Source organism: Microcaecilia unicolor, chromosome 12 (assembly GCF_901765095.1).
Source record: "Microcaecilia unicolor chromosome 12, aMicUni1.1, whole genome shotgun sequence".
NCBI classification, from domain to species: domain Eukaryota; kingdom Metazoa; phylum Chordata; class Amphibia; order Gymnophiona; family Siphonopidae; genus Microcaecilia; species Microcaecilia unicolor.
Window position 1 is genome coordinate 19,019,041 of NC_044042.1, and position 13,108 is coordinate 19,032,148.

Here is a 13,108-nt window from a genome sequence, read left to right on the forward strand (position 1 = left end):
AGTCCCAGCATTAAATAACCGGGAAGAATGCTGCCTCTGGCTGAATTATCTACCAAAATGATATGTTGATTGTATAAAGAGTATCTGAACAATGCCCTCCCACCGGAGGTGGTGGTGATGAAAACGGTAAAGGAATTCAAAAACGCGTGGGATAAACACAAAGGAATCCCGATTAGACGGAATGGATCCAAAGAAGCTTAGCGGAGATTAGGTAGCAACACCGGTAATTGGGACGCAAAGTCGGTGCTGTGAAGGACTTCTAAGGTCTCTGCCCTGATTGAGGCTGAATAGATTTGAATGGGCTGCAGTGGAGCTTTTCAGGGGCTTCGACAACTTCAGAAATTTAGAACAAGGACTGTGCCGGGCAGACTTCTACCGTTTATGCCCTGAAAATAGCAAGGACAAATCAAGGTATACTTATGAAGCATCGCATCATAAACTCATTACACATGGTATCTTGTAGGGCAGGCTGGATGGACCGTACAAGTCTTTTTCTGCTGTAATCTAACATTTTAAGAAGGGACAGATGGGGAGGTACATGAATTTTCAAAACCGCATCTCTGACTAATCCTTATGTCGGTCCCACTGCACTAGGTAACACCGCCCGCACAGAACCCAACAAGCAGGTCCCATCTCAACCAGAACAAAGCATTTACTGTAAAACACAAGCACCAAGTGGAAAATATGAAGCTTAGGGCAAGGATCAAAGGATGTTGGGCGGAAGAGAGCAGAGAGTGTCGCACTATGTTCCCATGTTAAGCTGCTGCAGCAAAACCACAAGATGCAGCCACCGACTCCAATGGGTGAGGGCTCATGCATCTTGCAAAACCCAAGCCTCAGGCCCTGCTTGTCACAAGCAGCTCATTCATCTTCTCTCTCTCTCTCTCTCTCTCTCTCTCTCTCTCTTTGTACCTAGGACCCTTCATCTTCACCCCACTAAACTGATTTCTGCAATTTAAACCAAAAATGGTTGAGCGTTGATGTAGATACTATTAGCCAAGTCAATACAAGTCAATATTAAACTAGATTTTGCTGCATGTTTATTGGACTCTCACCCTATTTAATCTTTACCAGAAAAACATACTAGTTACTGTGGAACCCTGATATAATGTACCCCGCAATAGCGCAGATCTGCATATAACGCGATCAAGTCTTGGCTACTCTTTTTTTGCATGCAGCTCCTCTGTTGGCAATGCCTAGCTGCATCGAGGTGGGGCCCACCCTCCTCCCCATGCCTATATGAAAAAACTCTCCAGCCAATGTCCAACCCACGTGCCTGCATGTGGGTTGGAGTGCAGGAGTGGCCTAGTGGTTAGGGTGGTGGACTTTGGTCCTGGGGAACTGAGGAACTGAGTTCGATTCCCACTTCAGGCACAGGCAGCTCCTTGTGACTCTGGGTAAGTCACTTAACCCTCCATTGTCCCATGTAAGCCGCATTGAGCCTGCCATGAGTGGGAAAGCGCAGGGTACAAATGTAACAAAATAAAATAGATACTATTGGAGATTCTACATGGAATGTTGCTACTATTTGGAGATTCTACATGGAATGTTGCTATTCCACTAGCAACATTCCATGTAGAAGCCTGCGCGGCCACATTGGTGATCTGCAAGGGCCATGTAGAATCTCAAATAGTAGCAACAGTGGAGGAGTGGCCTAGTGGCTAGTGTGGTGGACTTTGGTCCTGAGGAACTGAGTTCGATTCCCACTTCAAGCACAGGCAGCTCCTTGTGACTCTGGGTAAGTCACTTAACCCTCCATTGCCCCATGTAAGCCGCATTGAGCCTGCCATGAGTGGGAAAGCGCGGGGTACAAATGTAACAAAAAAAAAAAAAACAACACTCCAGCCAATGTCCAACCCACGTGCCTGCATGAAAAACACTCCAGCCAATGTCTAGCTACGCCCACCCCTGGTTTAAAAACAACTTCAGGTGAGTTCTGCCTGACGGTCGCTTGGTGGAATCCTTGGGATGCTCTCGCAGCAACTTGCATTGAGCGATGCTGGATGAAGGGTTTTGGATCCGTATTCCCTTCACTGACAATTGATAAGGAGGTTTTCCACAAGGAAGCTTTCTTTTTTGGCTTTTCTCCAGAGAACGTGCTGTTAGCTAAACAGGCATTAAACATTTTTCGAACTTGTGCTTAATGATATCCTGGATTGGGTTGCAATTGATAATGAGTGTCCCACTTACAAGCATGCGACTGATGAAGAAACTGTGGCAAATGTTCAACGAGAGGTCACAGTCTCACCATTGGAAGACAGCACTAACCATGAGGACAGTGGCGTACCAAGGGTGGGGCGGAGGGTGCAGTCCACCCCAGGTGCAGGCGGCAAGGGGGTGCGCTGAGCAGTCGCGTGGCTGTTGGCTCTGCCGGTCCCCCTGCCTCCTTCCCCCGACGTCAACTTCCTGTTCTGGGGCAGGGGACCAGTAGAGCCAACAGCTGTGTGAATGTTCAGTGCACCCCCTTGCTCAGAGGGAGGGAGGGAGGGCGAAGGGGGGGGGTGCCCTGCCCTAGGTGGCAACCAGGCTAGGTACACCACTGCATGAGGAAGATGACGACAATGTTCCCCCCTGCTCCTCCACCAAAAGTATCAGAGGCTATAAAACATCTTGAGGCAAGTTTGAGATAGCTAGAAACCCAGGATGTGGTCAGCACCAAAAACACTCTTGATTTTGCAAGAAGCCAACATTTTGCTTTAAGAAAACAGACCGCGCTAGACAAGTTCCTGTACTAGTACAATGTTCCATTACTACTACTACTATAAATCATTTCTATAGCGCTACTAGTCGTTCGCAGCGCTTCACAATTGAATATGAAAAAAAGACAGTCCCTGTTCTAAAGAGCTTACAATCTAAATCAGGACAGACAGACAGGACCAATAAGGATAAGGGTAAGACAGACAGAAGGACACATAGGGAAAGGGACTATTGAACAGAGGAAGACAAGATAAAAGTTACGAGCAAGTGACAAGTTAGGAGTCAAAAGCAGCATCAAACAGGTAGGCCTTTAGCCCGGATTTGAAGTTGGCCAGGGATGGAGCTTGACGTAATGGCTCAGGAAGTCTGTTCCAGGCATAAGGTGCGGCGAGATAAAAGGAACGGAGTCTGGAGTTAGCGATGGAGGAGAAGGGTGCAATTAGGAGAGATTTGCCTAGTGAACGGAGTTCCTGGGAGGGAGTGTAGGGAGAGATGAGGGTGGAGAGGTACTGAGGGGTTGCAGAGTGAATGCACTTATAAGTCAATAAGAGGAGTTTGAACTGTATGCGGAAACGGATAGGGAGCCAGTGAAGTAACTTGAGGAGAAAGCTGATATGGGCATAATGACTTTGACGAAATATTAGTCGTGCAGCAGAATGTTGAACAGATTGAAGAGGACAGAGGTGGCTGCAAGAAGCAAGTTGCAGTAATCTAAGCGAGAGGTGATGAGAGTTCTGATAGCGTGTTCAGAAAGGAAAGGGCGAATTTTGACGATATTATAAAGGAAGAAACGACAGGTTTTTAGCAATCTGTTGAATATGTGCAGAGAAGGAGAGGGAGGAGTTAAAGATGACCCCAAGGTTACGAGCAGATGAGACAGGAAGAATGAGCGTGTTGTCGACAGAAATAGAGAATGGGGGAAGGGGAGAGGTTGGTTTAGGAGGGAAGAGAAGGAGCTCAGTTTTGGACATATTGAGCTTCAGGTGGCGATGAGACATCCAGGCAGCAATGTCAGAGAGGCAGGCAGATACCTTGGACTGGATTTCTGCCGAGATTTCTGGTGTGGAGAGGTAGATCTGGGAGTCATCAGCGTAAAGGTGATAATGAAAACCGTTGTACTTGTATCTACAGTACTTCAGCCATAATGCACACAGTTGTGTGAATGCTGTTTTGGTTTTTAGCATATAAATCTTTTGCAACAGATCACTTTTTTCTTCAATTGTATTCGTGTTCTATTGACCCCATTACAACACAACCCCGCATTTAACACAATGATACTTTATGGATCCCAATCATCACGTTATATCGGGGTTCCACTGTATTACATAATTAATAGCGTTGATGCATTTTAGCTATTTTAAACAATATTGCAATTTTAATTTCTGCCGTTTTACTCCTTGTGGCTGTCCCATTTTTATATTTACATGATTGTAAACCGCTCAGAGATGTGATTGATGGATGCTGTATCAAATTAATTTGAACGTTCAACATTTCAGTACAGCACAAAGCCCGCTGCCCAAAAAGGATGTGCCACCCTGAATGCCTTAAAAATGCACCAAAAAGAGGTCACAGTACCTTCGAAAACAATCCAAAGCATCCCAGACAGCTAATGATACAGTAAACCTCCGGAAGTCGAGGCCCCTGCCCAGCAGGCTGAGAAATAAATTAGACAAAATAGTGGTTTTAGTATACAACACAAAACAAGCAGACAAAATGAGCATCTCTCAGTGACAGAAATTCAAATAAAGGGCTCCCATGTAAAAATTTTTAAAAGGCCCCTAGAGAATGGGGGGGGGGGGGGGGGGGGGGGTTATTTACTTAATTTTTTAGCCCGGCCTCCCAAAATTGCCCAGAATGGGTTACAGTAACATTCATAATAATAAAACAATATTTAATAATAAAAACAAATCAAAACAATTTCAAATTAATAGAAAAGCAATTCAATGTCACAGTTCCTCAGCATAAATTCTAACAATCTTCTAGAAATAGTTAAGTTTTCACAGCCTTCCAAAAACCCAATAAATCATCAATAGATCTTATAGCAGAAGGCAACCTTTCCCATAACCAAAAAGTTAGGGTAAGTTTGTGCCTGGGCACATTCTAATATGAAAGCTCTAGCTGAGGGCATCTGAAGAAGCTATAAGACGACACCCTCCTTCCTTGAGCCCCCTGTACTGGAATTCGTTGCCAGAGAATGTGGTAAAGGCGGTTAGCTTAGCGGAGTTTAAAAAAGGTTTGGACGGCTTCCTAAAGGAAAAGTCCATAGACCGTTATTAAATGGACTTGGGGAAAATCCACTATTTCTGGGATAAGCAGTATAAAATGTTTTGTACATTTTCGGGATCTTGCCGGGTACTTGTGACCTGGATCGGCCACTGTTGGAAACAGGATGCTGGGCTCGATGGACCTTTGGTCTTTCCCAGTATGGCAATACTTATGTACTACAGGGGCTGCTTGGCTGAAACTTACACTACTGGCCCCTCCCCTCCCTCCAACCCAGGGTGGCCAGGGCTCATATCTTCTGTCTAAATATCTACATGAATCCCATATCTGAACATCAAGAGCAATCGAGCAGGGCCACTGCCTCAAAGTCTGTGTACGCCCATGGCGACAAAAGCCTCTAGATTTTCCTCATCACTGGATGCAGTGATACAAGGGACATCCTTTTTTCTTTTTTTTAATCCACTGGATCGAGTCCCTGTGTGTGAAACTAGAAGGTTACAACCTTATTTAAACAGTGCCCACCTGAAAATTAGGATGCAGTCCTCCGAGGTGGTACAATAAGCATCGGCCCTTACGTTTCCCTTAGAGAGTTTGAAAGAGAATTGCTTCCGATAATGTGACGTGACAGCACCTTTATCTCTCTGACTGGTACCATAACATTGCTAACTGAGACTCCTTTTACTAAAGCTTAGTGCGTGCATTACATGTTGTATGTCCTATGTTATACCTATGGGCCACACGGCACTTAGCATATGCTAATGCCCATTAGCACACGCTAAGCTTTAGTAAAAGGACTCCGTCCACTGTGCGGCGTTTAAGGGAGCTAAGGATATGCAAGAAAAAAAAACCCCATTTGGTTTATTTTCAGATTCTCCCCCCCCCCCCCCCCCATGATTTTCATACCTTTCTACACATTCATTCTAATTAAAAAAGTTAATGTGCATTGACTTTATCGTGTTAATTTGAATGTTTAACATGCGAATGAAGTGAACGTATGCTAACAACTGGTTCATTCACTTTTCCATTTGGTATAGGTGGGGTCAATATTCAAAAGGACTTAACTGGATAACTTCAGAAGTGATCTGGACGAATCTTAAGCTTTAAAATTCCAGCCTTGCAACCGTTTAAAATTAGGAGGTGTCAACATCCACCCTCAACTACAGAGAGTGGAGGAACCTTTTGTATGATGTAATGATACTGCAATGATATAGGCCAGAGTGGTCTCATCTGCTTAGGAGTGTGGGAACCAGTCTGGTTGGCTATGCCACATAGAGCCTGAAGTTGGGTATTAAATTGTTCAACTTCACTGAATAATGTGTGATCCCTTTGGGGGGGTTAATCCCAGTGAGTACAGGATCATGTTATCTTGGATAATGATGAGGCAGGGTTAGGCAGTTTGAGAAGGAATATCACTGCTTGGAATTGATGCTATTTTGTTAATAAAAAAAAAATTTAAATAAAAGAAATTAGGAGTCATCAGAAGAAGTGAGGCAAAGTGGGTTTCAACTTTTGCTGGATGTGGAGTGGAGGAGTGGCCTAGTGGTTAGGGTGGTGGACTTTGGTCCTGGGGAACTGAGAAACTGAGTTTGATTCCCACTTCAGGCACAGGCAGCTCCTTGTGACTCTGGGCAAGTCACTTAACCCTCCATTGCCCCACGTAAGCCGCATTGAGCCTGCCATGAGTGGGAAAGCGCGGGGTACAAATGTAATAAAAATAAAAAATAAATATACAGGTAAGTCGGTGCCACTAAATATAACTTAGTTATTCAGATAAATATATCCACTTATCTTCAACCAGCTAAATTTGATGGTACAGGCTTCCTCGATACGTCACTAAAAGCCCAATTAAAGTTTATCCAAATAACTCACTGAACTGACTGTCCTGATTATTGGCCCTTACGAATATGTCTACATCCAACAAGCATGTCCAAAAACCAGAAATAATTTGACCAACTCAAGCTCAAAAACTAAAAAGGGTGCTTATTGCTTAGTCTGGTGAAAGAGTCAGTTTGGGTGCAAATGGTTTAGAGTTTTACACCCTTTACCTTGAAGGTAACATCTAAGTAATGGGGAAAGGAAAAGTAGAAAAACTTCTACACAGCCAAGCAAATTCCAGAAGGAACAGTGGTGGTGGTGGTCCAGGAAAGGAGGCAACAGCCAAGGGTTCACATATGCTTTATTCAAAGAATGACCCTACTTGGCCATGTTCGTCAGTAGCCTTTGTCAGGGTTTAATACAATCTTCAATGTGAAACCAAGGGGACACGAGTTCATGCATAATCTTTCAAATCAAAGCAATCCACAGTGCTGCTCGATTCAAAAGGAGACTATACATGGACTCATGTCCTTTTGGTTTCACATTGAAGACTGTATTGACCTCTGACGAATGCTACTGCCGAGCATGGCCAAGTAGGGTCATTCTTCGAATAAAGTACATGTGAACCCTTGGTTGTCTCCACCTTTACTGGACTACCACCACTGTTCCTTCTGGAATTAGCGTCCAAGTAATGAGAGCTCAAATTCTGATCCTTCTGTCCGCCTGCCCAAAAATGGAGTCAATATATCTTATACACACGTATAATGCCTTTAAATATGGTTTTACTTACCAACAACCTCCGACAGTACCCAAACTTCCTGCTACCATCAATGTTGGTCAAGACAAACGAGAATGTTTCACTGAAAAAGGGGAAAAACTAAATATTTAGTTTCATGGCATACTTAGCCTCAACCCAATGAATAATCCCCATTAACCCCCTCATTCTTTGAGTGCACATTTTGGTTAACATGTATAATTGCGCAAACAAGTTATAAAATAGTGCCAGCTACAAGTGTATCTAATTAGCTGTGAATTGACACTAATCAATAATCAGTGATTGAGGTTAATGGCACTCACTGACCCCAATTCAAAGTTAGTGCATAACTGCACTTAGATATAATTTTATAATGTTAATGCCTAAATTTTATATGGCATAACTACGAGAGGGGCATGCCCAGCATTTCTGCAGGGCTGTGCCAACACGGTAAGCGCTGCAGGGCGGCGCCTGCCTTCAAGGGCGCTGCCGCACCATCACGTTGTATTTAAAAAAAAAAAAAACAACCTTACTCCTCCATGCCCCTCCATCCCCGATTTGGCGCTTTAAATTTACCTCCCTCCAACGTCTGCGCAGCGTCAGTGAAAGCGCTGCCTGTCTGACGTCTCTCCACCAGCCCAGCCTTCCTTTCGCTCGTTGGTTCCTTCTGTGTCCCGCCTTCTTCTGACGTCATTTCCTTGAAGGCGAAGGGAAGGCTGGGCTGATGGAGAGGCGTCAGACAGGCAGCGTTTTCACTGACGCTGCGCAGACGTCAGAGGGAGGTAAATTTAAAGTGCCGAATCGGGGATGGAGGGGAGTGGAGGAGTAAGGTTGTTGTTTTTTTTTTTTTTTAATACAACGCGACGGTGCGCAGATGTCGGAGGGAGGTACATTTAAAGTCCGGGGGGGGGGGGGGGCGCCAACTGATGGTCTGCAGGGGGGTGCCAGAGACCCTAGGCATGGCCCTGCATTTCCGCATTAAATTTTAATAATACTGACAGTTATGAACATAGGGCTAAATTCTATAAATAGTGCCTAAAAAAATCAGTGCAAAAAAAAAAAAAATTAGCGCTTAGCATTTATTTATTACATTTGTATCCCACATTTTCCCACCCATTTGCAGGCTCAATGTGGCTTACATAGTACCGGAAAAGCGTCTACAGGTTCCGGGGTAAACTAATACAATGTGATGATGTGGTAAGATGAAGTTTATGTGGCAGAGCGCCAAACCTCTACGAGAAAAACTACACTGGCTCCCAATCAAAGAACGTATTGCATTCAAAATCTGCGCCCTTGTCCACAAAATCATCAATGCTGAAGCCCCGGGATACATGTCAGACCTCACAGCCCTCCCAATCAGAAATACAACAAGGTCATCACGAACATACCTAAATCTCCACTACCCAAGCTGCAAAGGACGCAAATACAAATCAACCTACACATCCGGCTTCTCCTACATAAGCACACAATTACGGAATGCACTACCAAATGCCATGAAAACATATGACCACATAAACTTCCGGAAACTACAAAAAAAAAAAAAAAAAAAAAAAACTTACCTGTTCAAAAAGGCATACCCGAACAACCCAACCTAAATGCATCAACTCTGCAACACAACTTAACCAAAACTCGATTACCTCTTCCTCCTTATGATCCCTAAATCTGACTGTCATGAATGAACTTTACTCTACCACAACTTCATTTTGTATTTGTTCATAGCGTTATTGGCGACCGCCTCTACGGTACAACGTAAGCCACACTGAGCCTGCAAATAGGTGGGTAAATGTGGGGTACAAGTGCTACAAATAAATAAAAATAGAGAGGAAGACTACAGTTATGTCCATTACGTGCTTTAGTTTTCTTGTGTAGCCAAGGTCAGGCCTTTAAGTTGGATCGGGAGGGTATGCTTTTTTAAACAGGGTGGTTTTTAGTATTTTCTGGAAGTTTAGGTGGTCGTACGTCGGGCTTTTGGCAGCGTGTTCCACAGTTTTGTGATTATGTACCGTGTTTCCCCGAAAATAAGACACTGTCTTATATTAAATTTTGCTCCCCAAGACCTGCTAGGTCTTATTTTCAGGGGAGGCCTTATTTTTCGGGGAAACATCGGGGTCACCCCCCCACCCGAGATCGCCGGCTCCCCCCCTCGATCGGCGGCTCCCCCTGCCCTCAGTCGCTCCCGGAACTAACCTCTTAAACGCTTCCTTTCACCATTCATCTTCGCACTCGCCGCAAGCAGCAGGGCAGACCACTCCTTCCTTCCGTGTCCCGCCCTCACCTGACGTAACGTAACGTCAGGCGAGGGCGGGACACGGAAGGAAGGAGTGGCCAGCCCTGTTGCTTGCGGCGAGTGCGAAGGTGAAAGGAAGCGGTTAAGAGGTTAGTTCCGGGAGCGACTGAGGGCGGGGGGAGCCGCCGATCGAGGGGGGGAGCTGGCGATCTCGGGTGGGGGGGTGACCCTGATGTTTCCCTGAAAAATAAGGCCTCCCCTGCTAGGTCTTATTTTCGGGGGAGGCCTTATATTTTCAAATTGCAGCAAGACCTCTACTAGGTCTTACTTTCGGAGGATGTCCTATTTTCGGGGAAACATGGTAGGAGAAGCTGGATGCATAGGTAGATTAGTATTTAAGTCCTTTACAGCTTGGGTAGTGTAGATTTACATATGTTCGTGTTGAATCAGATGCGTTTCTGGTTGGTACATCGATTAAGTCTGTCATGTATCCAGGCGCTTAGCCGTAGATAATTTCGTGAACCATGGTGCAGATTTTGAAGGCAATGCGACCATTTACACCAATGAAACCTTGGTGTAAATCCCCACACCACACACATACATTAAAAGGAACACCTCTGATCAACCCATAACCCTCCCATAGCTGTACCTCCCTTTTGGACCTATGCGTAAATTTAAATTAAATCCAGTTATCAATAATTGCTTAAGATCAATTATCAGCGCTAACTGGCTTGTTATTCAATTGCACGCGTAAATTTGGTGTGCGCACAAATTTGCGCAATTTTTAGCAAACAGTAGGAAATGGAAGGAAACCCAGTAAGCTTTGCAATGAAAATGTTTTATTGGCACAAAAGATAGTCCTTAAACCATAGAGAACACTTTTCTTTCATAAAAGACTCGACACAGTTACAATAACTGATTCAAGCATTAATACTAGACAGCTACCAGAAAGGTTGTCTAGAAGTCTTTACAAAGATTGTGTTGAAAACCAAAATGTATTAATAACAATCAGTTCACGTCAGGGGCGTAGCCAGACAACAGATTTTGGGTGGGCCTAGGCAAGAAGTGGGTGGGCACCAAGTGTTCTTTCCCCCCCCCCCCCCCCCCCCCCCAACCACCACCCAAAAAATATCTCAGCTGGCAGGAAAATGCTTCTTTCCACCCTGGCAGTCTGCAGCATGCATGTGCTGAAAACTGAGCATGTGCAGGTGTCGGTATAATGGAGAGTACTGTTTTCATTACCATCAGGGGGAAGTCTTCAGCTGACCGACTTTAGGATCCCCACCAGCTACTGTTAAATGTGTGCTACTGTTGGGTGGGCCTGAGCCCTAAGTGGGTGGGCCCTGGCCCACCCAGACCCACCTGTGGCTACGCCACTGGTTCACGTGATCACAACAACAATACGGTTCCTTGAAGAGAGGTCACATGGAAAAGGAATGACGAAGCATTCCTCACCTGTCTGTACAAACCATGTTACTAAGAAACCCACATTGTCCTGGCATGGATCTCCTACACCTGATCAGAGAGCCACAGCAACACAACTATCAACCGGAATGATTCATTGTTTGCTCCAGAACTTATTCTCAACCTTCAATTAGTCACCTTTGTCAGAGCTTCCCTCTACAGCAAACAAAACCTACAAAGAAACCTCTCTTACAAGGGCAGCTCCAACAGCGGAAGCTGGGAGTTTTCACCAAAGCATTAAGGCAGCCAAGGTCGAGCTCTCAAAGATGCTGGATTCAACAGAACAAGTGCACAGTGTAGGAGGGAAAGTCAGCCTTCGGTATCTTCCTCCCTACCTTGTGAAAACTTTTAGTCTTTTCAAAGTATTCCCAGCACGCCGAGTGGGATGACTGAGGTACATATAATGCAAGTGGGATTTACTACAGTATTTCCCCCCCAAGTCCAGTCCTGGAGTACCCCTTGTCAGTCAGGTTTTCAGGATACCCACAATGATTATGCAAATCAAGTTCATGCATATTCATTGTGGATATCCTGAAAACCTGACTGGTAAGGGGTACCCCAGGACCAGACTTGGGAAACACAGATTTACTAGACACCCTTCTGAGGTCCCTTCCGAGCCTATCTTTCATAGTACACAACACATGTGTTGATACTTCATGCGGTGTACATAGGGGGTGAGACAATGATACTCAACCACAGTCACACAGTGAACCAAATTAGCCACGAAACACATCTTAAAGAGCCATTTGCCAAGGTTTTCCTCATCTTACCCATCCCAGCTGTTACCCTCCTTTATTCCATGTCTTTTTTTTTTTTTTAATTCCCTAGTGCAAGAAAACTTTGTGGAAGTTATGTGGTAAATCGGGTAAACCTGTGCTTCCCTTTTGAGACTTCTTCCTTTTTCACTGGCGTTCTAGATATTGCTGGCTTTGAATACTTTGAACACAACAGTTTTAATTAAACTCTGGAATTCGTTGCCAGAGAATGTAGTGAACGCAGTTAGCTTAGCAGGGTTTAAAAAAAGGTTTGGATGGCTTCCTAAAGGAAAAGTCCATAGACCATTATTAAAATGGACTTGGAGAAAATCCACTGCTTATGTCTAGGATAAACAGAATAAAATGTATTGTACTTTTTGGGGATCTTGCCAGGTATTTGTGACCTGGATTGGCCACTGCTGGAAACAGGATTCTGGGCTTAATGGATCTTCGGTCTGTCCCAGTATGGCAATACTTATGTGCTTAGCAAAGGGTTGGAACTTAGTAATCCCTAAAACTAGCCTCCTTAAACACCCATCTGCCCTATATACTATATTATTGGGGTTTTATACATTGCTATTTTTCCAAAACGATTCAAGGCGGTTTACAGTAAATAACAGAGGCCTTCACAATCTAAAACCAACATAACAATACTTATAAAAACATAATACAACAAAAACAAGATTAAGTTTAAAATCAGAAATACTTAAAAGTCAGATTTGTTGCTTTCTCCTAAAAGAAAAAATAAGAAGGCGCAAATTCAAATTAAGAGGCAATTTATTCCAAACTCTAGCCCCTCCAAAAAGGAAAGGAAACCTCAAAATAGATTTAAACTGAATTGTTTTTCAAGAAGAAAACCCTAGTTTCAAAGTTCTTAAGAAACCTAATTTTCTATCCATAGATGGGAATACCAGCAAATCACTCAACCCACAGAATTGAATTGATTTGAATATTAAAACAAAGGATTTTAAAACTGATACGTTTATGTATTGTCAGCATAGGAGATAACACTACTGAAACATCCAATACTACTTATTAGTCTTATAGCAATGCTCGGTATCAGCTGTGAACGATTTAACAGCAATTGAAATCTGAGAATAAAGTGAATTGCAGTAATCCAGTTGTGGAAACAAAACCGCTTGTGCTATATCTTCTTTCACTAACAAAGATCTT

At 44.0% G+C, this 13,108-nt stretch overlaps 1 protein-coding gene across 2 annotated transcripts in view; it reads right to left on the reverse strand.

Moving 5' to 3' along the window:
- Positions 1-13,108, reverse strand: part of DENND2D (DENN domain containing 2D) — an 82,199-nt gene that overhangs the window by 20,575 nt on the left and 48,516 nt on the right. For both annotated transcript variants that reach the window (XM_030221422.1, XM_030221421.1), the window contains exons 4-5: positions 7,526-7,595; positions 4,273-4,350 (exon numbers count right to left, since the gene is read on the reverse strand). In XM_030221422.1, the coding sequence (XP_030077282.1) occupies positions 4,273-4,350; positions 7,526-7,595 (148 nt within the window). The remainder of the gene's footprint in view (positions 1-4,272; positions 4,351-7,525; positions 7,596-13,108) is intronic.